Below are 21,877 nucleotides of genomic sequence, written 5' to 3'. Positions count from 1 at the left end.
ACCACCTGAGGTAATGATCTCCTAAAGTCTTAATGTTCAGTGAAGCTTTTAAAAGAATTAAGTTAATGTTCGCTGACAAGACTGTGTTTCAGGGCTTATTCTAGTCATAATATACTCTTCAGTTCTATGAATTTCAGTTGCTAGAATTTCATGAAAGCCAATTTTCGAGCAAAGTAATAGCTAACAAGAAAGCCGGAAGTTTTTCTCAAGTGAAAAACTGTCTTCCTGTAGTTTTTTTTCTTTTTAAAAATTCCAGATACAGCACCTTTGTAAAAACATAGTGACAAATATAATTGTTATCCACTGAAAGATTGGATTCTTGTGCTTCTCTGTCTTGTGTTTGCATCTGTTAAAGTTGATGGTGCCTGTGTCTTTTCCTTTTCCTGGAAGGGTGTGGTAGAGGATATTTTAGGCGGTGAATACATGAAATCAATATATTGCCATATCTGGCCAAGGAAGAAAAAAGTAAATGCAGATGGAAATGATTATCGCATTAAGTCACATGTTCAATTAAATGAAGGTCTGTAGTTACAAAGGCTCTGGTTCAGAGACTGAAACCTTTTGGTTTCAAAACTTGTTTCCCACTGACAGCGGAATGGGAGGGAAGGGATCGTGTCTTGGTGTCCCAATTTAATAGGTAACACTTTCGTATGGGATATTGGGAGAAGTACTGTCTTTTTAGGACACAAATTGTGATGCTTGTACTACTTCGTTTATTTCTGTACTTCAGGCTCTGTGGTTTTCAGTTTTAGTTTAGTTGCGATTTACCAGTTGACACAAGCTCAAATGTATCAAGCTTGTGATTTCAGGGTTGTTGGGCTTGAAAACATGGTCTCTTCAGAAAACAGAATTTGAATGGGATGTCTTCATCCTCTCTGTCTTAAATTTGAAGATAAAGACTGAATCAAGTAAAACTGAGTGCCAGATTTTGCTGTTGTGGACGATTGCCTCCAAAGTAGAGCTTCTGGACGTGATTAAATGATAAAGTTTGGCTCTCTGCCTGCAGTATTCTGCAGAATTCCCAGATGGTCATATCACATGGCCTCTTTGCTTTACTGATTTGAGTAGCTGATCATACTTAGATTTTAGTTTGCTCTCTCCCAAGGACTTTAGCATGTATGAGAGAAAGGATTGTTGAAGGGATTTTGTAAAGGTCTGTATTGCTAAGCTCATTTTTATGAACTCACAACAGCAGTGATGCAGGAGTGTGGTTTGTGTGTAGTCTTCTGAGGAGAGCTAAGATACAGGAAAGCCTTTTTTTTTTTTTTAATTCACTTTTTTGTTTTTAAACACTGGAAGAGTTGCTTAATGATCCAGTCAGATCATTCTGGGCTGAAGTTTTTTTCTGTAAAATCAATCCATGCTAAAATTACTTCATATAATGGCATGTTGGAAACATTCTGGGAAGCAGCAGAATCCTTTGAAGACTGTTAAATTAGTCATGTGAGTTCATGCATTAGTGCTTAGTGTCCTTTCATTCTCAGTTCAGTCTATGTATATGTACTCGCCTCTAACTAGCATAACTTCCATGGAGACTTTATAAACAGTTCTCCTTTCATAGTTAAGAGCCTTAATTGCTGAAGCCTTTTGTTATGAAAGTGTAGCTGAGAAATGGGGGTGGGTGGGTGGTGGGGGTGTGTGCGGAGTGTTTGCAAAAGTCACTAACAAACAGATGACACAGTAAGATTGGAGCCAGATTTCTCCATAATTTGCACTTGTGGGGAATTCAGGCCAGTGTTACCCTATTGAGTAAAAATAGTCTGTAAACACAAAACCTTCAATCAGTGGGCCTTCCAGTTTCTCTGTTATTTGTATGTTCCAGGGTGTCAAGCCAGCCAGTTTTGATAAAGTAGCAATCCCTGAGGTGAAGGAGATTATTGAGGGATGCATTCGACAAAACAAAGGTGAAAGGTAAGTACTTGCTTTTCAGATAGAGATACTGCTTGCTGTTTTAGCCTTTCATCTGTGATCATGCTAGATCCAGTTACTTCCTGGTGTTTTTGTGTTTGGATGAAAGCTGGGGAGCCATTATTACTTATGCATATTCCTTTCTTTGGTAGATTCTTATTCAGTCATTGTTTTGGGGAATTAACAGTGTTGGTAAAAGTGCAAATGCTGTGTAGTAACCATGTATGTCAGTTTATTCAGAAATTCTGCTACTTTTAATAAAACTTTAGTCAGCAAAATAGTGGAGGACAATTCTTATTATTTTATGAAAACCTAATTACGTGTGCTTTCTACATTCTTTCCCAATATACTAGATATGCTATTAAGGACCTTTTGAATCATGCTTTCTTCCAAGAAGAGACTGGAGTACGGGTAGAACTAGCAGAGGAAGACGATGGAGAAAAAATTGCTATTAAACTCTGGCTGCGAATTGAAGACATCAAAAAACTCAAGGGCAAATACAAAGATAATGAAGCAATAGAATTTTCTTTTGACTTGGAGAGAGATGTCCCAGAGGATGTAGCGCAGGAAATGGTAAGTGTTGATAGTCTTCCAGTTCTCTCACAGTGGAATGGAGTCTGTCAGCCTCTGTATTTGCTGTTGTTACAGTCTGGAAATAAAACGGCTTCAGAAGTTTGTGAATGAGAAGTTAGTGCTAGAGAGTGGTAGCTTCTATTATCGCACTACTATGGTGGCTGTCTATGACAGTCTGAACTCTGTGAATATATCCCCCTTCAGGTGGAATCTGGCTATGTGTGTGAAGGGGATCACAAGACAATGGCGAAAGCTATCAAGGACAGGGTATCTTTGATTAAGCGGAAGCGAGAGCAGCGTCAGTTGGTGCGAGAAGAACAGGAGAAGAACCTTCAGGAAGAAGGTAGTCAGAAGCAGCAGCTGGAACAACAGCAACCATCAGGTGCTTCCCATGCAGGATCAAAGCATCCCCAGTCTGTCACTGGTACTACTCCTGTCCCTGCTACTTCAGCATCGGTTTCTACGCAAGTGGAGCCTGAAGAACCAGAAGCTGATCAACACCAACAACTGCAGTTCCAGCAACCCAGTATATCTATTCTTTGTAAGTGTGTCAGTTGGTTTATTTAGGAACTCTTGCTCTTACACAGTCCCCCCCACCCTTACAGCCTTAAACTTATGGTGGCTATGGTAGTAAATATCTTAAGATACTGCTGTCTGTCATTTCGGATTTAATTTTCTATTTTAGATACTGTATGTGAAAAGATGGATTAACACTCCTAACTTTTTTTACTCTTCTGCCATCCCAACATTTGAATCAGTATTGAAATAAAGATCGTAGATGAGAACTTCTGTATTAGAATGGTGAAGTTAGAAAGCAAATTACTATCTGCTCTTTAGTTAATAGGGATTTTGAGTTCTCCACTGTGCCTACATCAGGTACATTTGCCAGCCAGCACAACAGACTTTGTTATACATCTGTGTAAAATGAAATAATAATTAACCCCCCGAAAGATCATTCATAACCACATGGAATTTAAGTTTCAGTTTCTAGTCTGGCCTTTTATAGGAAGCATAGTTTACTATTATCTTCCCAAAGGACTCTTGAAATTACTGAGTTTTTTTCAAAGGTTAGGGAGAGGCATATTGAAAAGGAATTACTTAATTGAGGAAGAAAAAAACCACTTTTTAAAGCAGCTTAAAGATTATAAGTGGTAAAATGCTGATAAGGTCTATGTGACATGGCACAAACATCGGTCTAATATTTGATTGATTATATCTTCGAAGTTGTGAACCCAGTCTGCAGTTCCTGACATGCAGATTTTTGTTCTTAACTTCGGCAGCTGATGGGACGGTTGACAGTGGCCAGGGATCATCTGTTTATACTGAATCAGGTGTGAGCAGTCAACAGACTGTGTCGTATGGTTCGCAGCATGACCAGTCCATCTCAACACCTGCAGTCCAAGGTTACGCAGCCTCAGTTGGCCCAGTGCAGTCACAACAGCATGGAGGATATCAGCCACCTGCAGCGGTAAGCCAGAACTTACTATTGCAAATGCATGGAATTATTTCATTTTGTATTTCTTCTGTAGGGTGAGAGGGGAGTCTGCCAGGCAGTCTTTCGTGTCTGTTTTGTTTTGCATGTGATGCAAATTCTACATGGAAGTAGTTAAGGGACTACTTTTGCAAGGTGACTAAGTCTAGGGGAGAGGGAAAAGTGCTTTTAGTTAATCTTAAGTGCACTGCAGTGGAATGCTGGTTTACATATTTTCATTGATGGAAGTAACATCCTCAAACCAAGTCCATCTAATGAAAGTAAGCATTTACTCTCACTTGGGAAGGTAGTGAGCATATGTGCATATGAAGTTATCAGGGATCAACCTCTTGGGTTTGATTTGAAGAAGGGGTTAGAATAATTTGAGCTACTGTATAAGTATGCAATTGCTGTGTGTGTTCTGTGAGGCTTTGATTACAGATTCTGCAGGTAAGATTTTTTAACTGTTATAGAATGCTGCATGTGAGAACTCCAGACTGAAAAGACCCTACACCCTTGTTCCCAATTTTATTTCTAGCTTGTGTTGATTTGCTCATCAGTTGCCATGCGTATTACTTTTCCCTGGAAAGCGTGCACTGGGCACAAATACTTTTCCTACTCTGTTCATTTGTGTTGCCCTTTTATTTTGGTGTGGTTTTTTCCTTGGTGTTTTTAGATCTAAGTATAAGAGCACGCAGAAATCTATTCCAACTCTGGAGTAGAACTTCTGCTACTGTTACACTGTCTTCGATGGTTCCCTTGTTGATTGTTTTTTGCACAAGTGAAAATCTAACCCTAAGGCAGACACACTATAGTATAATTTAGTAATGCCATAAGGGAGAAGATGTGACACATAAGACTTTTTTTGGTTGTAGGCTTTATTATAGAATTGTTGATGTTGCTAGCTTTCTGGAAAACACACTGGTTTCACTCACAAGCAAAGCATCTCCATCTTTTTCAAAGACACTTAATCTGAAGCGTGTGGTGTTGTTAGTCCTTGATCAAATGAGTTTTTAATCCCTCTAAATAAACTCTTCTTCTGGGTAAGCAGTGTTTTGATGTGTGGGCATATATTGGACCAGAAGCCATTTCACTGTCCTGGGATGGCTAATTCCAGGTCGAAACACCATAATCTTGTTGAGAGGGGGTGGGAGAATAAACATGTGACAGAGATATAGTCAAGTTGCTTGGTTTGTGGCTAAAATGTGCTTATGCTCCATGATGATGTCTGTGGAACCAGGAAATTGACAGAACAGAGTAGAACACAACAGGAACTATTAATGCTTTGAAAGCAGGATAACAAGTCAAAATGGTATCGACAGCTTGAGAAATGGTCTTAAAAAGAAATAGAATGCAGTTCAGTGATTCAAGAACAGGTTCATGCTTAAGCAAGAATAATCATCTATGCAAGTGTAAGATGGGGAACAACTGACTAGGCAGCAATTCTACTGGAGAAAAAAAAAAAGTCGGGGATTACATTGGACCCACAAGCTGAACATGGTCAAAACCATCATGCCTTTTTCACAAACATCATGTTAAGTGAAGGTAGTAGTTCTGCTCTTGGCCATTGGTGAGTCTATTCTGGACACCCTGCTTGTGTGAATTTGAGGGTGATTTGGAAGAGAATTCAGAGGAGAATGACCAAAAACTCCCACCAGAAATATAGAAAATGCGATTTATGTGAGGAGACTGAAATAGTTAAGGGAAGCCTATGAAAGATGAGCTTGAGGAGAGAAAAAGCTCTAAAGGCTGCTGTAAAATAGGAGGAAGTGAATCAGACCACAACATTATTCTCAGAATAAAAAATAATAAGCCTAAATTGCAGCATGGAATTATTGTTTAGAAAGGGTTTTTTTTAACCAACCAACAAGGAAAGTTAAGTACTGCAGTCTCAATCACTGGAGATGTTTCTGAACAGTTTAGATAAATTAGTCAGGAATGACATATATAACCAGTCCTGCTTTGGAACAAATAAACATTATGGGTAAAGTATTTAACACTTTGAGTTCCGTTGTGCCTCTCTCCCAAATTTTTGAGCAGTCTAGGAAGGTTTTGCACATTAGAAATCTTTAAGATCAGACTTCTAGTGGATATCTTGAAGTTTTGGGTTTTTTTTCCCCCTGGAGGTTTTCATTTGGCTTTGATTATGTTAAGAAATTGCAGATTACATCCATAAGAGGTATATAGCATTAGAGAAAGAAAATTTACAGTTAAAGACTGCCTCTTCAAAACATCATCTTTCCATTCACTTAAATCCCCAGCAAAACATACCATGCCAAAAAAAAGTAATGACAAAAAACCCCAGCCACTCTAAAACTTAATTGTGTTTCTCCAGTTTGGTTGGATTTTGACCGGTGGCCTTCTGGATTGTGGCAAGATTACAAAATTCTGATGCTTTTATTGGCCCAGTGTCTGGAAAATGCTTGTCTAAGACTAATTTTAATGAATTTTCCACACATTAAACCAACTCTTTTTCCACAACTTATGTTGTAGAATGTGTAATATTTAAATTCTTATGGTAGTATTTTAGTTAATGAAGACCCAGCTGCATGCAGTTAGTCTGCTTTATTTGAGCAGGGAGGTGCCCAGGCAGAGGGAGACTTGTATGGGGTTATGAGTAAACATACATCCACTGGCTAAACTAAGAATTAATGTTTGAAGGCTTATCAGTTTCTGTTTAGGTTGTTTTTTTGTTGGGCTACTAGATGCTGTGAATATTTTCCCTGGGGAAAATATTCTCTCCTGTCTGTTCTGCCTTCCACATGCTTCTTGTAGGAGCGCTAGGGAACTTCCCACACCGCTCAGTAACCTAAGGCAAGCTTGGGTTCTCCGAGATACAAAGAGCCTGTTTCCGGTGTGGTGGAATTCATTCAGCATTTCTCATATCTTCTTGCACACATAGTAGTCGGTATTGGGCCTCTCATTGTGTGTCTGCATTTTTTTCTACCTCATTATAGTTTTACCTAGTTTTGTTTTTCATTTTTTTGAAGTGTTCAACTCATTAACTTTTGTTTTCCTCCTTCAGCCTCAACGTGGTCGTAGCATGTCAGTTTGTGTTCCCCACCTTCCTGCTCTTCCCTCTATGTCCTGCATCCCTCTTAGTGCTCCTTGCACCCCACCACCAGCGCTGTCTGCACCTCTTTCTCCTTTCTACCTTCGGACTGTCCCTGAAGAAACCTTTGCAGAAAAACTTTCTAAAGCCCTGGAAAGTGTCCTGCCCATGCGCTCTGCCTGTCCATGCAAGCATCGACGCTCCAGCCTGCCCTCCCTCTCTGTCAGTCCTGTATGTGTTACCATTTGCCTCCTGGCACAGTAAGATAAATTATTAAATACATCCTGGACTTTGGGCATTTTTAAAATGAGAAAATGAAGAGCTGATTCCTTGTTCCTTATCCTGTGCTGCTGGAACATTGATCTTTTTTGGAAGCAATGCACTTAAACATTATCAAACAGTGGCTGACCATTTGTTTTTTTTGTATACTAAGATAGTATAAATGTGAATTACCCAGCTGTACCACAGAAGATAAAGGGAAGACTAGTTCTTATCCCCTAATTCAGAAGATCAGCTTTTTATTTTCCAACTTCTAAGACACCAGCTTTGGTTGTCTGTGGTAGTGATACTAGAGATTCAAGAGTATGAATACTTTTGAGGATTTTTCTTAAAAAATGTTTTAATCAGAAATGCCACTTCATCTGCTTCTTGATGAGAAGAAGCCATTGTTTCAAGTTTCTCAGAAAGTTAGATGCAAGATAGCATGCAGCACAGGAGGTAGCCTGTTTTCAGTTTTGGGATTTGATTTACATGAAATAAATGTTGATAAACAATTCTCTTAACTGAAGTATATGGAACTAGTTTTTGGAACACCGGAATAGTTCTTCATCCTGGAGGAGCTTCTTATTAGTATTGGTCAATATGGAAATTTGCTGCTGCTTTTCCAGAAAAAAAGAGACTGAGGAGAAACAGAACAGTATGGAAAGAGCAACCTGAAAAAGTCACAGATGGCATCTGTCTTAAAGACCACTTATTTTCTACTGACTTGCTATTTTTTTTCCCCATGGGGCTGAAAATACGTTGCCTCTCGGTGTGCTGTAGGCAGAGATGAAAAAATGCAGAATTATGAAGTTGCTTGGTATTCTCAAATAGAACTCTCTGTAGTGAAATTTTCCCTACAAATCTTAAATGAGTTGCGTATCACCTGAGATGGTGCTGCTATCAAGTTGTGAATTTTCACATTCCACATATGGCAGTAACCTCAGGGGTTTGATTGGCTTCCTAGCACTGATCGCAGTGAATAGCCCATGACAATAAATCTCATTACGTTATCAGGAGCAAAACTGGTTTATTTTTGTGAATTTTATTGGAATTGGACTGGAAAAGCAGTTCTAACACAAGCAAATGTTTCCATTTATAGCTATGCCTGCCATGTATGTATTTAATGGATAGTTACAACTCACCTAAATTTCCTAAATATTGTATGTTTTTGACCATGGATTTGAATGGTCATTCTATAAAGTTACTTCACAGAACTGCCTAGTGAACTGTGCATGTTGATGTGCTTTCACTTTTAATGTATGAATTACTTGTCTTGTTCATGTCAATACAGCCTCAGCATCCACGTGGGGGAACACCAACGTTCCCAGATTCCCAGATATTTTTCCCAACTGTTCATGAACGGCCAGTGTCTTTCTCACCACCACCTGTCTGCCCGCCGAAGGTGGCAGTTGCTCAGCGGCGCAAGAGCACCTCATTTCTGGAAGCCCAAACTTGCCACTTCCAGCCATTGCTGAAGACTGGCCAGAGTTTAGTTCCACCTGGTGGTAGTCCCACCAACTGGACACCAGAGGCATTCGTTATGCTGGGCACAGCAGCTCAGAGAGTCACTGGAGAGCCTCTGCATGTGCAAGTTAATCCTGTGTTTGAGCCAGCTCCTGTCCACAGTGACTATAGATCTGGACCAACACCTCCAGAGGATGCTCACTACAGAATGCATCCAGAAGCTGTGTATTTGGTGGGCATGCACTATCCATCACAGGTATTGGAGCAGTATGATCAAGTAGCTTTTAACTCTCATGCGACTGAACAACATTTGAAGGAGGTCTCTGAGTCAAACCATGGGCAAGGTGGTCCTCCACAAAGCTCTATGTTCAGCTTTCAATTGGGGCAAACATACTTGGCAAGACACGTTCAGAACCTGAGGCTGGATTCTGGGATGGGTCCCCTTTCTCCAATATCCAGTGTTTCAGCTCCTCTGAGTGCAGATCCTGCTCAGATGACATTCCACCAGGTATTTGTTCCACACTCTGCCCCAGCTGTGCTCTCTCACAGTGGTGATGGCAGAGCAAGCCGTGTCTTTGAGTTCCATGTGCATACACCGACTTCTGCTCCAGCAGAAGGGGCAGCTTTACCCCAGCGGGTCTACAGAAGTCGACGGGGCTCTGTGGAGACCAGTCAAGAGGAATCCACTCAAGGCATAGGGTTGCATGGTCGGCTTCAGCCTGTGACAGAGGAGCACTGTAACTATCTTAGTCCTGAGTTAGCAGGTCCCAGAGGGGGTTCTGCCAGGCGGAGTTGGCCTGAAGGAAGCCCAGAATACTCCAGTGATTCCTCACAGCTGACTTCCTCTGACACTGGCGATTTCCAGTCTCCTCCCCCTACAGGGGGGTCATCTTCTGGTTTTGGTTCAGACTTCTCATTGCCCATTGTTCAGCTGCCTCAGAAGGTGTTGCAAGAGTCGCAGCTCTTCATCTGCTTCCCCCAGGGAGCCTCGACTCAGCAGACCTTGTCCACCTCGCTTTCATCAGGACCACCTGCACCCTATTCTCAGGTCACAGGAGCAAACCCTTCCAGAATTTCTCTGCTTTTTATAAGTCATACATTGTACTTAAAGGGAATCCTTGTTCTTAGACTTGATCCATGTAGTTCTACATATTAGCGTTCATGGGGTTGTCTTTCCAGCAAGTTAGTAGTATCCTAGGATCTCTTTAACTTACCAGGTTGCAGTGAAATAATGAGGCATCGGCAACTGCTTGGTGTGTGTTCAGCTTTAGCTGAAATACTGGTAGGGCTTTTGTGTTAAGGGTAACAAATGGTCAGTGTTCCTCATGGGCCTATTATTTCTTTTGGCAAGAGATAGCTGGAATACCAATTTGGCTTTTAAACAATGGGTTTAATGAAATGTATCTGCTCCATGCCTTGAATCAGCAGCGACAGTGAAACTTGCTTTGTATTTTTGTGCCTGCTCCTTAGCCATTTAATGAGAATGTTTTGTTTGAAGGTGAACTTCCGTATGAATAATGTTTCATTAGATAATAACAAGGTTAATTTGGTGACTGCTGAAAACACAAGAGATTTTTCTAGGATTGGGGAAAGAAAGGAATGGAAGCAGCTATATTATGTACGTGTACATGGATTTGAAAATGTACTTGCAGGATCATTAAAGAAGCTAAGAGGTAATTAGTAGCACAAACAACTGCTGCTACTAAGTATTGCTTCTTTATAAGCCTAGAATGTGGTGTCTTTTTAAAAGGTGAAATTTTAGGCCTGAAGCTTAGTTTGGAGGTACGTGTCTTATCAGGATAGATGGTATTTGCATTTGCAATAGTCTGTAGTGCATTTATACACTGTGACTGTGAGGTGTATTTGTATATTCATTGTGTCTGCGCTTGTGGTCTGAAACTTTCCATAAGATTATTTTTTGTGAAAAGACTACTTACTTTGAGTAGACTCTGTTACTGCTTCTGTTCTTGGAATTGGGAACTCTCGACATTTTAGTTATTGGAGTATTAGAAACTTTCGAATTTGTGTGAAGGAACCGGAAGACAATCCTTTTTGCTTCTTGTGTTAAGATCAAGACCTAAGCATGTAAGGCTTTCTGTATGGGATAATGATGATGTTTTATTAAAGCTGAAACAGCTTTAATCACTAGTCTAATAGATATAGTAATTTTTGTGCTGTAGATGAACTTGTGAAGCTGCCACGCAAGAAGTTTAAAAATTATTGGGTGCTGTTTCTCCGTAAACCACCTTTGTTAAACTTCAGGAGGTGACTTCTGATGGATGTAAAATACATCTAGAAAACACATCTAGGTCATGAATATTTTGCAGAATATAAACAAATCCCAGAACTTACCTAACTTATTAGAAGATCAGAATTTGAAGGACAAACTGAGTCAATGTGAACAGATGTTACAGCAGTGGGATATAGCATGTGTTAAGATCCCAGCCAATAAGAACCTCAGTCTTCTAAAACAGCAAAGAAAAAAATGGTTCTTTTCACTGGCAGTCTGCCTTCCCTGAAGGTTCTATAATTAAAAAAGGATGTAATTTTAATAAACTCGCTCCTGTTGAGCTTCTACAAACTGAACGATCATAGCATTAAGGAATTTTAGTAGATACTTCTGATACGATACATACGCACCAGCTATTACTTACAAAAAGCAGTTCACCAAAGTAATGCATGCTGAAGGAATTCACCTGGAAGTCTTTGTCTAGTTGTCTCCCAGGATCTGATAAAGAAATAAAATAGTCACAAAAATAATAATGAAAATCCTGGGGTCTGATAAAAAATGTCAGCCACAAAAATTATAATGACGATACATTCCATTTTCCTCTACATCTTCCACATTCATTTGTATGCCATGCATCCATTTTTTTCGTTGCTTATTCATTCAAAAGTTCTGTCTTAGCTAGAACGTGGACCCCCAGATTCTACGATATGAAGTTCTTGGTAGCCTTTGAATGTTAGTGAGTCTGGAAACGATTTCTAGCTTGTATTTTGACATGCCTCTTAAAGGGAAATCATGACGTGTATGTGTACTGGGTACTTTATTATTGGTCTAGAATTCTGTATACCTTTGACTTTTTTTTTTAACAGGTAGTTTTATTTCCTTCTAGCCTCTTCTGTCTCCCCACCTAACTGTGTTTAGAACACATGTAAAGGTAAAATTTAATGCCTCTAATTCCAGTTATCATACCAAGGCATCTTGCTCTTAAAGCATCATCAGTGGAAGAAGCTGGTAGGCTGACCTGTCTCATGTTCAGGGGCATGTGGGTTGGAGACTTTCTGTATTGGTTGTTTTGGAAGACTTAAAATGGAGTTAAGTACTTTGCAGATTCTGTCTGTCAGTGTGGAATTTGGCCGAGAGGACTGGTTTCCCAAAAGGACAGCTAGAAACATATTCCAACCTGATCATTCCAGGCAGAAGTGATTTTAACTGCTGGGAACAGTAGGTTTTTTTAACCTGATCCTCCATTTTTTTATTTTTTTTTTTTTTCATCCTCCAGACGCAGGTCCAAGGCCAGTCAGCCTCAAACAGTCCATCGGTGCCGTCCCAGCCTACTCAACACACTCAGCAGGTAAGATCTCAGTCTCTAGACCCGGGACTAAAGTACTTGTAGTATAGGATTTTGATGACTCTCTAAAGAGCAACTGACTACCTCTGTTCCCCCTTCAACCTATAGCTCTGGGCAAAAGCAAAGGAATTATCTGATTTCCACCCGGTCTAACTTGCTGTGAGGTTAGCTTAACTGACTTTCTGAAATTCACTTTTAGAATCAGGTTAGTGCTTATTTTCATGTCTTCGTCTTTCCCAACTTCCACCTGAGTTTGCAGCCAAGGTCCCGTTCAAGGGGAGGCATGTCAGGATTTTTAAGTTGGACTGTCTGGGCAGGGAGGCTTCATTCTGATGATTTCTTCTAGCTGGAAATATTATCTTCTGCAACATCCTCTTCTCTTAACTGTCTCTTCTTCCTGTATGGAATCTACTTTCTTGTTTTCACAGGTAAAATAATTCTGTTGCAAGGTTTGGTGCTGATAATGGAGTTGTATTAGTGATGCTAATAAAATAATTGCTAAAGCTTAATTGACTCAGCGTATTCAGAAGAACCACTGATGTCACTTATGAAAGAGTAAAAAAGCAGAATTTAAATAGCACATGCTTTGAAAACTTCTGCGGGGTAAAAAATTGCTTCTGCCTCTTTTTTTTTTTTTACTACAGAATGTGCAGCAGCCAGCCTCTTCCCAACAACCTGGGCAATACCAGCTGCAGCAGCCATCAGTTTCTGCTGGTGCCACTCCCCCGCAAACTGTCTCTCAAACTCAAACTTCACAGGTTATGCCAGTGCCTCAGGCAGCAGCTGGGACACAGGTAAACAAAGTTGTTCTTTCTAACAGAAGATGTTTATTATAGTCTTCACTGCTGGCAAATTTGACATGCTGCTACTCTCACTTCTGTCATCTTTTCTAATGGATTGAAAACATTCATCCAGATAATAGTGTTCTTAGTGTACTGCAACTGTCAGTTTTGTTGGAAGATGTGTTAGAAACCCCTTCTTTCACATGTGGCAGTCATCAGTAATTTTAGAGAGGGATAGCACTTCCCTTAACAAAGATCTTTAAATTGTCAAAAGTATTGTGAGGCATATTGATGAGTAGTATATTTTGAATGGATTTTCAAGAACTTAACGCCTCTCTGCTTCCAGTCATGTCCATCTTCTGCACCATTATGTGTGTAAAACACGTTCACGTCTTTAGGTGGTGAACCATAAAGGACTGCCTTCTCCACTCTTAACTGTCTTATCCAGCTCTTCTCATTTACTCCCTGGCCAAGATGCTTCTTTTACTGAGCGTTACTTTGTTTTGGCTCATAACTCTATCTTGAATGTGTGAGCCTTGATTTTGGTTTTTAAAATTGTTATTTTGTTGCTTGTTCATTTGAACTGCCTTTGCAGCTGCATCGTTTGCTGACTTTAACTGATATATCCCCTGCCATTCTCCAAATGCTGGCACAGTGGCTTTTCATTTTCTGTTGCTTTAGTCCCTGTACCCAAAGCTAACAGATTTGTTGAAAGATTTGCACTTCTCCCCTGTAAGAAAGCAGGCTTGACTCTGGGGACAGAATTGAGAGTAATTAGATTCTGTTTATGCACAAGTCAGAGTGCTTCAGGGTGTTTGAACGTTGCTCTTTCACCCTCTGTGGGTGTCTGTTTCAAGAGCCTGCTGAGTTCTTCAGGGGAAGTGTTGTGAAGTGAGGACCTTATGGAACTCCAGCCAACTTCCCAGCCACTCTGCCAACTGTGCTCCCCATCCACTTTAACAGAGTGCTATAACTTGAATAATTCTTTCTTTGACTAATGCATAAAATTCTGCTTTCTGCAACCCTGCTTTAAAAACAATCTCTATCTCTATTTTCTTTACCTCCCCAGCTTCCTGTTTCCCAACCAGTGCCGATCATCCAAGGCGAGCCTCAATTACCTGTTGCAGCACCTTCTCTCCCTCAGCCTTCAGTTGCCCCAGCAGTCCCCATTGGCTCTCATTTTCTACCCATGGGACAGCCCATGCCAACTTCCATGGTTCCCCAGTTCTCAGTCTCTCAGTTGCCTGTAGCAGCTCCTCATGTGTCAGTGGCTCAGCCAGGTTTCCAGTCACTGCCCATTTCAATGGCAGCTGGCATCAATCAGCCATTGCTCACACTGGCAACATCTGCTGCGGCAGCCACTGTTCCTGTAGGATCAACCGTTGTCCCTAGCCAGCTTCCCACGCTCATGCAGCCTGTGGCTCAGTTGCCCAGTCAGGTTCTCCCTCAGCTCCTGCAGCCAGCTGTCCAGTCCATGGGATTGCCAGTCAGCATTGGACAAGCTGCTGAAGCTTCGCTTCCTGCTGGAGATGCTCTTTACCAGGTATTGTTGCAAGCCAGCAGAGCTCTTATCCACATTTTTACCTGTTCCTCTAAGGCACCAGAGCTCAACTGTGTGCCCTGGCCAATTCACTTCTCATTAGAGAGCCATTAAGCCATGAAGATGAATTCTGTTGTGCAGTAAAGGACAACTGTAAGGGAGGGGGGATGGCGGGAAGTCCTTGGATGCTCTGGTGTTTTGAGTTTTTCATATTTGGCAGTGGAATTTGTCTAAAATGACAAAATCATAGTGCAGGACTTCAATCAACCACTGTGTGAAAGAGGACAGCTACACACCCAAGAGATTTGACAACTTGGGGGAAAAAAAATACAAAAAATGGTGGTTTAAATAATGGGGGATGTGTGTTAGAAAGAAATTGCAGTGTATTCAGTAATGTCAGAATTTCATTCCAAGTGTGGGAAGAGGGAGGAGGGAGAGGCTATGGATTTTCTAGAGATAAGTTCAGATGACATGAATCTTGGATGTACGTAAGTACCTAATAGTAGTCATGAAGCACAGACTGCTTTAGCCGCTTTGTGCCATCACGGTAAATCTGACAAAAATAATGACTCAGCATATGATTGTTCTTCGAGAACAAAAATGGTTTAGATGTAGAACTGTCCTCAGCGGGATCATAGGGAGTACTGTAGAACAGAAGCAGTGTAGGAATGTCCTGGATCAACTCATCACAAGAGGACAGGAAGAACGTGAGTGTTTTTTGCTATTAGTCTCAAGAATCAGCAGTAGCATCTTCTGAGCAGTCATCGTTCAGCCTGAAAATTCTTCTAACTCATTGCAAGTCTCTGCCCTTACAATAATAAGCCAAATGGCAACTGAAAGAGTTGGGAGGTGAAGACTATTTAGCCTCAGACTCGGAATTTTCAGTGGGAATTTGCTTGTTCAAGCATGGTGACTCGCAACCTGAGCTTTGGCTACATGAACAGTTTGCTCTGCTTTCCTGGGATGATAGTCTTTAGGGGTGCTTTAACAAGTAGGGAAGGTTGGAACATGGCCCCGAAACTGATACTTTAGTTTTGTGGTGTTTTTTAGCTGTTGTTTCCTTACAAGCTCTGATGCTCACCAACATAACTCCTTCATATCTATTACAGGGCTTCCCATCTCAGCTGCCACCTCAATACCCAGGCGAATCGAATGTTGCACCTTCCTCTGCTGTGGCTTCTGTTAGCGTTCCTTCTGCCGTACTTTCCCCTCCCTTACCTGCAGATGCAATGGCTCAGCCGGGCTATCTTGCTCCTGTTGTGCAGCCGTATGTGGAGCAGAGTGTTTTAGTTCCCATGGGCAGCCTAGGTGGACACGTTCCAGTGCCCCCGCCTGCAGTGAGTTTAGCACAACCGGCCTCATCTGCCTCTGCACAGCAGGCAGTTTTGGAGGTAAATATGTTGAATATAATGTAACAATGAATTTAAGGTGTCTGAATTATGCAACATTTATATGTGTGGGGAACTAATCCCTTCTGTGCTTGTCTTCAGTTGGAAATCGGTATTTCAAACGAACTTTTCCTTACAGCAGAATGTCATGCCATTGTGGGGACCTTGTTGCCACTGGCTGTTCTGTTGGGAAGTGAGTGTGCATCCTGCAGGCAAAAAAAAAAACTGTTAACACTTCACTTCTTGCTAGTGCTGCAAAACATTTTTGCCCTATCAAAGACAAACTGCAGCTGATAGGCATAATGACAGATTCTCAAAGGCTATTACTTGCAGCTTTTTTCTTGCTAGGGAAAATTGTCTTTGTGTTCTGCATTGGCTTGCCTTTTGCACATTGTATTAGTAAGACTGTGGCTGCATGGCAAACTGTAGTGACACGTAGCAGTAGAAAGGGTGGCTGATTTCCTCTTCCCTCTCCTCCTTGGATCATGAGTTGCTTCACTGCAGTTTGCTCTAGAATCTTTTTTTAATTAGAGCTGTCTAGATGCCAGCTGTTTAAATTCTAAAAAGGTAGCACTTTTGGCTTTACAGCTGATTTGGGAGGAAACATGGAAGACTAGTGGGTTGCTTGGAAAGGAATGTTATTCGTTAGGGAGTTCTTGATTTAGGTTTCTATCCATAGGGTACTCAGGGAGCCTCACAGACTGCTCCTTCAGAGACTCTTCCAGCAACGCAGCCTGCTCAGTCTACTGCTTTGGCTTCCTCTATGGATAGGTAAGCATTATTTTCATTTCACCAAAATGAGTTTCAGTTTCATGTGTTCATGATTATTCTTTCTTGCATGGTCTTTAGGTATCTTTTTTCACCAGGGATATATTTTTCACTGAGGGTATTTTTAATGATGTCAGGAAATAAACTCCCTAAAGGAAATATAGGCTTATGAGAGCTGGATTAAGTTTTGATTTACAGAAGGGTATAGAGAGAGAGAATGGCCTTGTGTATAATGGTTTAGCTTCTAGTCCTTTCTTATTTGTCGTGTCAAATGGATTGTAAGAGGTGTTTTTTGTCCTTTCAGCACTTAAACAGACTTCAAATTCCAAGTAACTTGGAAATATATTGAGAAGATATATTTGTATAACTTGGTGTGCAAGAGGTATATGTAGCTAGATAATTACTATTAGAATTGCTATTCAAGCCACCCTAAGCGTTGACAGGACTATTCTCTCCTGTTCCACGAATGATGGGCATCTACTGTTGTCCAGTAGAGAATACCATCTGGTAGCATAAACTATTGTTGCATAGATATTCATGTAATGGTTTTTGGTTTTTTTGTAGTGCGCATTCTGATGTTGCTTCAGGCTTGAGTGATGGCAATGAGAATGTTCCAGCTTCTAGCGGAAGGCATGAAGGGAGGACTACTAAACGTCATATGCGGAGGTCTGTCCGCAGCCGCTCTCGCCATGAGAAGACTGCTAGGCCAAAACTGAGAATTTTAAATGTGAGTAGTCTTATATTTCAGTGACTGTTTGTTAGTGGTGATCCCTTTTTTGAACTTCAGAATTTTCTTTTCTTGTGAGAAACGTGTGGCTTGTGTTGTTCCCTTTTCCCTCTCCACCTGCCTGAGCACACAAGCCATCCCATGTATTTCTTCTGCTTCTGGAGTCAGTATTCCAAGTGTCATCTATTAAGAGTGTTTTTGAGCTTTAGATAAAGGAAAATTAGCTTGCTTAGCCAGGAGTGATTCCACAGATTTGTCTAGAATATTTGAATTACTCTTACTAGTAAAGCTAGGCCCGTGACCTGTCCTGACCCATAAGCTAGGAGGAAACAAGGGAACATCAGGAGTTTTAGACAAAAGTCTAGAGGAGATGAGCTTGGAAGTATTAGACTTTGTATTAGAGCAGTACTGTTGGTTTGTCTCTGTGAGCTTTAAAACACGTCTTATTCTCATGCTTCTAATTTGAACTGTTGTTTTCTTTGCTTTAGGTTTCAAATAAAGGTGATCGGGTAGTGGAATGCCAGCTAGAGACACACAATAGGAAAATGGTTACTTTCAAGTTTGATTTAGATGGTGACAACCCTGAGGAAATAGCTTCAATTATGGTAAGATATATTTTAGAGATGAAGGATTGAAGCAAGTCTTGATCACAGTAGTAATATAAGCAGTCTTATTTTCTCATTTGTGTTTCAGAATTGCTCGTCATGTAGTGTGGCCTGTGCTCGCATTTATTGGTGTACGAGCAAAACTAGAGACTCTGGGCATAGACCGCTGTACCAAGCTTACAGTTAATATTGCGTGCTCAGTTCACATGAAAATTTGTGTCAGTTCTTACCTTAGAATTGTGGTTTTATCAGTAAATCTGCTTTTTTTTTTTTTGTAATCTGATTTTTTTGAAAAACTGCAAACAACTTTCTAAAAGCATCAGATTAAACAAATTCTGTTTGCTTTTCTAAGAGCAAACGTTAGTAGATCTTTAAAACTTCTGCTTACGCTTTGTTTTTTGCTATTGTTCTCAACTGAAATGAGAAGATTCGTTCATTGAAGTAAGGAATGGAAAATACTTTGTAATTTCTAAAAGTCAGTAATAACTGATGCTTCTTTCAGTTTCTCAAAGAAAAAAGCCTCTCCATTCAGGATGTACTGGTCAAGTATAGAAAAGAGATATGCTTAAATGAGAGTACTGTGTAGCATGAAAGGAGAAATGCCTCCCTTATTTTTTAGACTCTTATTCCTGGACTGGTCCAATCTGAATGAAACTGGTAGTGTTTTAGTGTTACTGAAGCAAGAGGGTTGACAAAAAGCAGTATGTTTTGCAAGCTTTTTCAGCACCTACACAGTATTCCTCTTTTAGCTTAAAGAAGTGGCAGAATAATAGGTGGTATGTGCTGGATTCATGCCTGCCAAAAGGAACCAAGTCTGTGACATGGGGAAAAATGATCTCTCTGCCACTAATGGCTTTCCAAGAAAGAGGAAGAAATTGGTTCTTGGCTGTGTATGTGTATTGGCAGTGTAAACAAGTCAATAAAGTGAAGTTAAGTGGCAAGAAATACGGAGAGAATGCACAGATGTCTTCGCCTCATACTGAAAGTGATGCTATGGAGAAATGAGAGTATGGTTGATTTAAACAAACAACCCCATCCCCCAAAAAACAAAGCAAAGCAAAATGAAAAACCCCCAGAAATCTGCAAACACCACCCCCAAAAAAGAAAACCTGGCCCCAACACCCAAAACAAAACATCCCTCCCCAAGTACAAACCCCCCCCCCCCATTTAACAAAAACTACAGATATTTGAAGATGAGTAGAAGCAAAATAAGTGAGATGTGCATCCAAAATGCAGTCGCATCGTTGAAAGCGTGCAGCCTAATTTAGCCAACTGAAACTGGAACCTTGTGCTCATTGATTTCTTGTTAAATATTGAGGGAGCTTTTGATTGTAAGACTTTCTGGTTTCCTTTTAATCAGAATACTACTAGGCATACCCCATATGCATATCTGTCATTGCTTAACTTAAAGCACTGAAGTTTTGGGTTTTTTTTAGTGGAAAGTATTCTGCATTGTAAGGGGTGATATAAGCGCATCATGCTTGTCTTTCCTTTTTCTAAACCCACATCCCAGAAACTTGTCTCAGGCTTTGCCTCTAAGGCACTTTTGTCTTTCTCAGCAGAGATACTGTGACTGACAGCTTTACTTCTGTTTTGTAGACAGTCTGCCTCTGAGAGATTTAGCATGCATTATTTCAGGAAACAAGTTTTTTCACAGCTGAGACCGAACTAAGAATGTCTTCCTAAATACCAAGTGTACTTGTTTATTTCCCTCAACATAAGTAGCAGAATATATTTTTATAAAGCAATATGAAGTATTGAAACTAGATAGACTGAACAAATTTCCTCTCATCATATAGGGAACATAATTAATATTTGTGTTTATGTACCACAGCCAGACTTTGGTAAGTTAGTCATGTACAACCTGAATAGCATGGAAGTTTTGCATGGAATAAAGAGAAAGAAGCGCAGAACACAGCTTGCGATTCAGAATTTTCTGTAACATTATAGTTTCTTTTAGGTGTAGCTGTTAATGTACATTATGGTGGATGTGAGGAACTGCAGTAAGATAAGGCTGCTAATTTTAAATTGCACTGTGCCAAGCAAACATTGAGGTGACAGTTTGATGAAGAAGTAAGGTTGAATGCTGTTCCACAGCGAAGAGTAAACCAGGGCAAATACTTCTGTGCTGGAGATAATTTTAGAAATGATTGGATTTTTCTTCTACAGTGTCACTGTCTTTGTCTTGTGCCTAAGAACAGTGAAGGGAGGACAAACTGTGACACCAAAAGTAAATTGTGGTTGTTCAATATAGTTTTGAGATAATTTGTGGAAAATTATTGTTACTTTTTTCTCTCTACAGGTGCAGAATGAGTTTATTTTAGCAACTGAGAGAGACTCATTCGTAGAACAGGTACGAGAGATTATTGAGAAAGCAGATGAAATGCTAAGTGAGGATGTCAGTGCGGAGCCAGAAGGTGGTCAGGGTTTGGAGAGTATGCAGATGAAAGATGACGGCTTCTTTCCAGGGTCGCAGGTATGTAAAGGACAGATTGTCTTAGCTCTTTGTATTTTCCATTTTGGGTGGTATAGTTTTGTGAGTAGAGCTAGTTAGAAACTGAAGCTTACTTTTGTGAAAAATATCAAAGCTTAATATTTAAATGAAAATACAAACAGATAAGGCTTCCTATCAGGATGAAAGCCTAAATTTCATTTAGAAAGCTAAACAGTGTAGGCGTCTTGCTTTTGGGATGTGTTCCAACACTTCCAAAGCTGCTGAATCTCCTAATAGTCCACTAAACAAATGATTTTAAATGCTGAGGCTTCTTGGATTTGAGGTTATTGTGAGGCAGAATACTAAAACCCTATCCCTGTGCTACTCACTAAACACTGAGAGCCTGGACTCGGACCCTCTGCCCAGCAAGCTACGGACAGATTGGATGGCTTGGTTAGAAAACACAGGTTTTGAAACTAGTTGTGGGAATAAGAAGGGGTGGCGTTTCCTATATTTCTGCCTTACTTCCACTGGCAACTAATTTGAAACATCTACTTGTCTGCAAAACGTTTATGGAAATCAGTTGCACTGCCTGTTAACAAAAGTGTTTAAATCAATTTATTATATTGACAGTCACTCCTAAGCTGAGAGGCTTTAAAAGCACTCTAGCTGACATTTATCGTGGTAGAATTCCACTAGTTTAGTAGCGGTGCTTGGGTCCAAGGTACCGCTTACCTTAAATGCCTGTATTTCAGTAAGGTAGCATTTTAGGAGCTATCTTGTGGGTTTCTGTTTCAGAATAGAACTTTAAATTTTATCTTACTTTACAGAAATTAGAGTTCAAACAGCCAGATCCTACATCATCTATGCCACAAAGAATAGGTAAGTCTTTTGTGATTTTTGTTTTTCCAACACTTACCTTTTTTCTGTTTCAGCGGATGGGCGCAACAGAGTTTTTATTTTGTATGATGGAGTGCTCATTCCATATTGCAGATTATGTATTTAGATACAACCACATATCACTAAACATGTTGCTTCTTTCTGTTTAGGAGTTCCTCCTAGCTCCTTTACCCAGGTTGTCCATTCTGCAGGAAGACGGTTCATTGTCAGCCCTGTCCCTGAGAGTCGATTAAAAGAACAGGGCTTTTTTACGTCTCCTGTTCCTGGAGGAAAAGAAGATATGGGTAAGTTAGCCATCAAATTTTAAGAGTTTAGATAAGACGTGTTCATCAAAACTGAATTTAGTTAAATAAACGCCTCTTGGAGTACTTGGGAAGTAAGGAACTGTGCTTGTTAGAAGCGATTATGATATTAGTGATACAATGCAAG

The 21,877-nt window shown here is 40.4% G+C and overlaps 1 protein-coding gene across 11 annotated transcripts in view; it reads left to right on the top strand.

The window, feature by feature from the left end:
* The window catches only part of WNK1 (WNK lysine deficient protein kinase 1), a 103,332-nt gene that overhangs the window by 55,700 nt on the left and 25,755 nt on the right, over positions 1 to 21,877 (top strand). For 7 of the 11 annotated variants that reach the window (XM_054051017.1, XM_054051024.1, XM_054051009.1 and 4 more), the window contains 16 exons: positions 1,823 to 1,911; positions 2,262 to 2,481; positions 2,686 to 3,022; positions 3,762 to 3,949; positions 8,557 to 8,985; positions 12,236 to 12,307; positions 12,949 to 13,098; positions 14,156 to 14,629; positions 15,736 to 16,017; positions 16,154 to 16,207; positions 16,694 to 16,785; positions 17,347 to 17,509; positions 17,998 to 18,114; positions 20,417 to 20,590; positions 21,379 to 21,430; positions 21,598 to 21,732. In XM_054051017.1, coding sequence (XP_053906992.1) covers positions 1,823 to 1,911; positions 2,262 to 2,481; positions 2,686 to 3,022; positions 3,762 to 3,949; positions 8,557 to 8,985; positions 12,236 to 12,307; positions 12,949 to 13,098; positions 14,156 to 14,629; positions 15,736 to 16,017; positions 16,154 to 16,207; positions 16,694 to 16,785; positions 17,347 to 17,509; positions 17,998 to 18,114; positions 20,417 to 20,590; positions 21,379 to 21,430; positions 21,598 to 21,732 — 3,028 coding nt within the window. The remainder of the gene's footprint in view (positions 1 to 1,822; positions 1,912 to 2,261; positions 2,482 to 2,685; positions 3,023 to 3,761; positions 3,950 to 8,556; positions 8,986 to 12,235; positions 12,308 to 12,948; positions 13,099 to 14,155; positions 14,630 to 15,735; positions 16,018 to 16,153; positions 16,208 to 16,693; positions 16,786 to 17,346; positions 17,510 to 17,997; positions 18,115 to 20,416; positions 20,591 to 21,378; positions 21,431 to 21,597; positions 21,733 to 21,877) is intronic. The other 4 variants (XM_054051034.1, XM_054051041.1, XM_054051003.1 and 1 more) reach the window with 4 other exon arrangements.

Source organism: Cuculus canorus, chromosome 1 (assembly GCF_017976375.1).
Source record: "Cuculus canorus isolate bCucCan1 chromosome 1, bCucCan1.pri, whole genome shotgun sequence".
In the NCBI taxonomy this organism is placed as follows: domain Eukaryota; kingdom Metazoa; phylum Chordata; class Aves; order Cuculiformes; family Cuculidae; genus Cuculus; species Cuculus canorus.
Note: the sequence above shows the minus strand (reverse complement) of the source record. Positions and strands in the feature narration are given on the sequence as shown.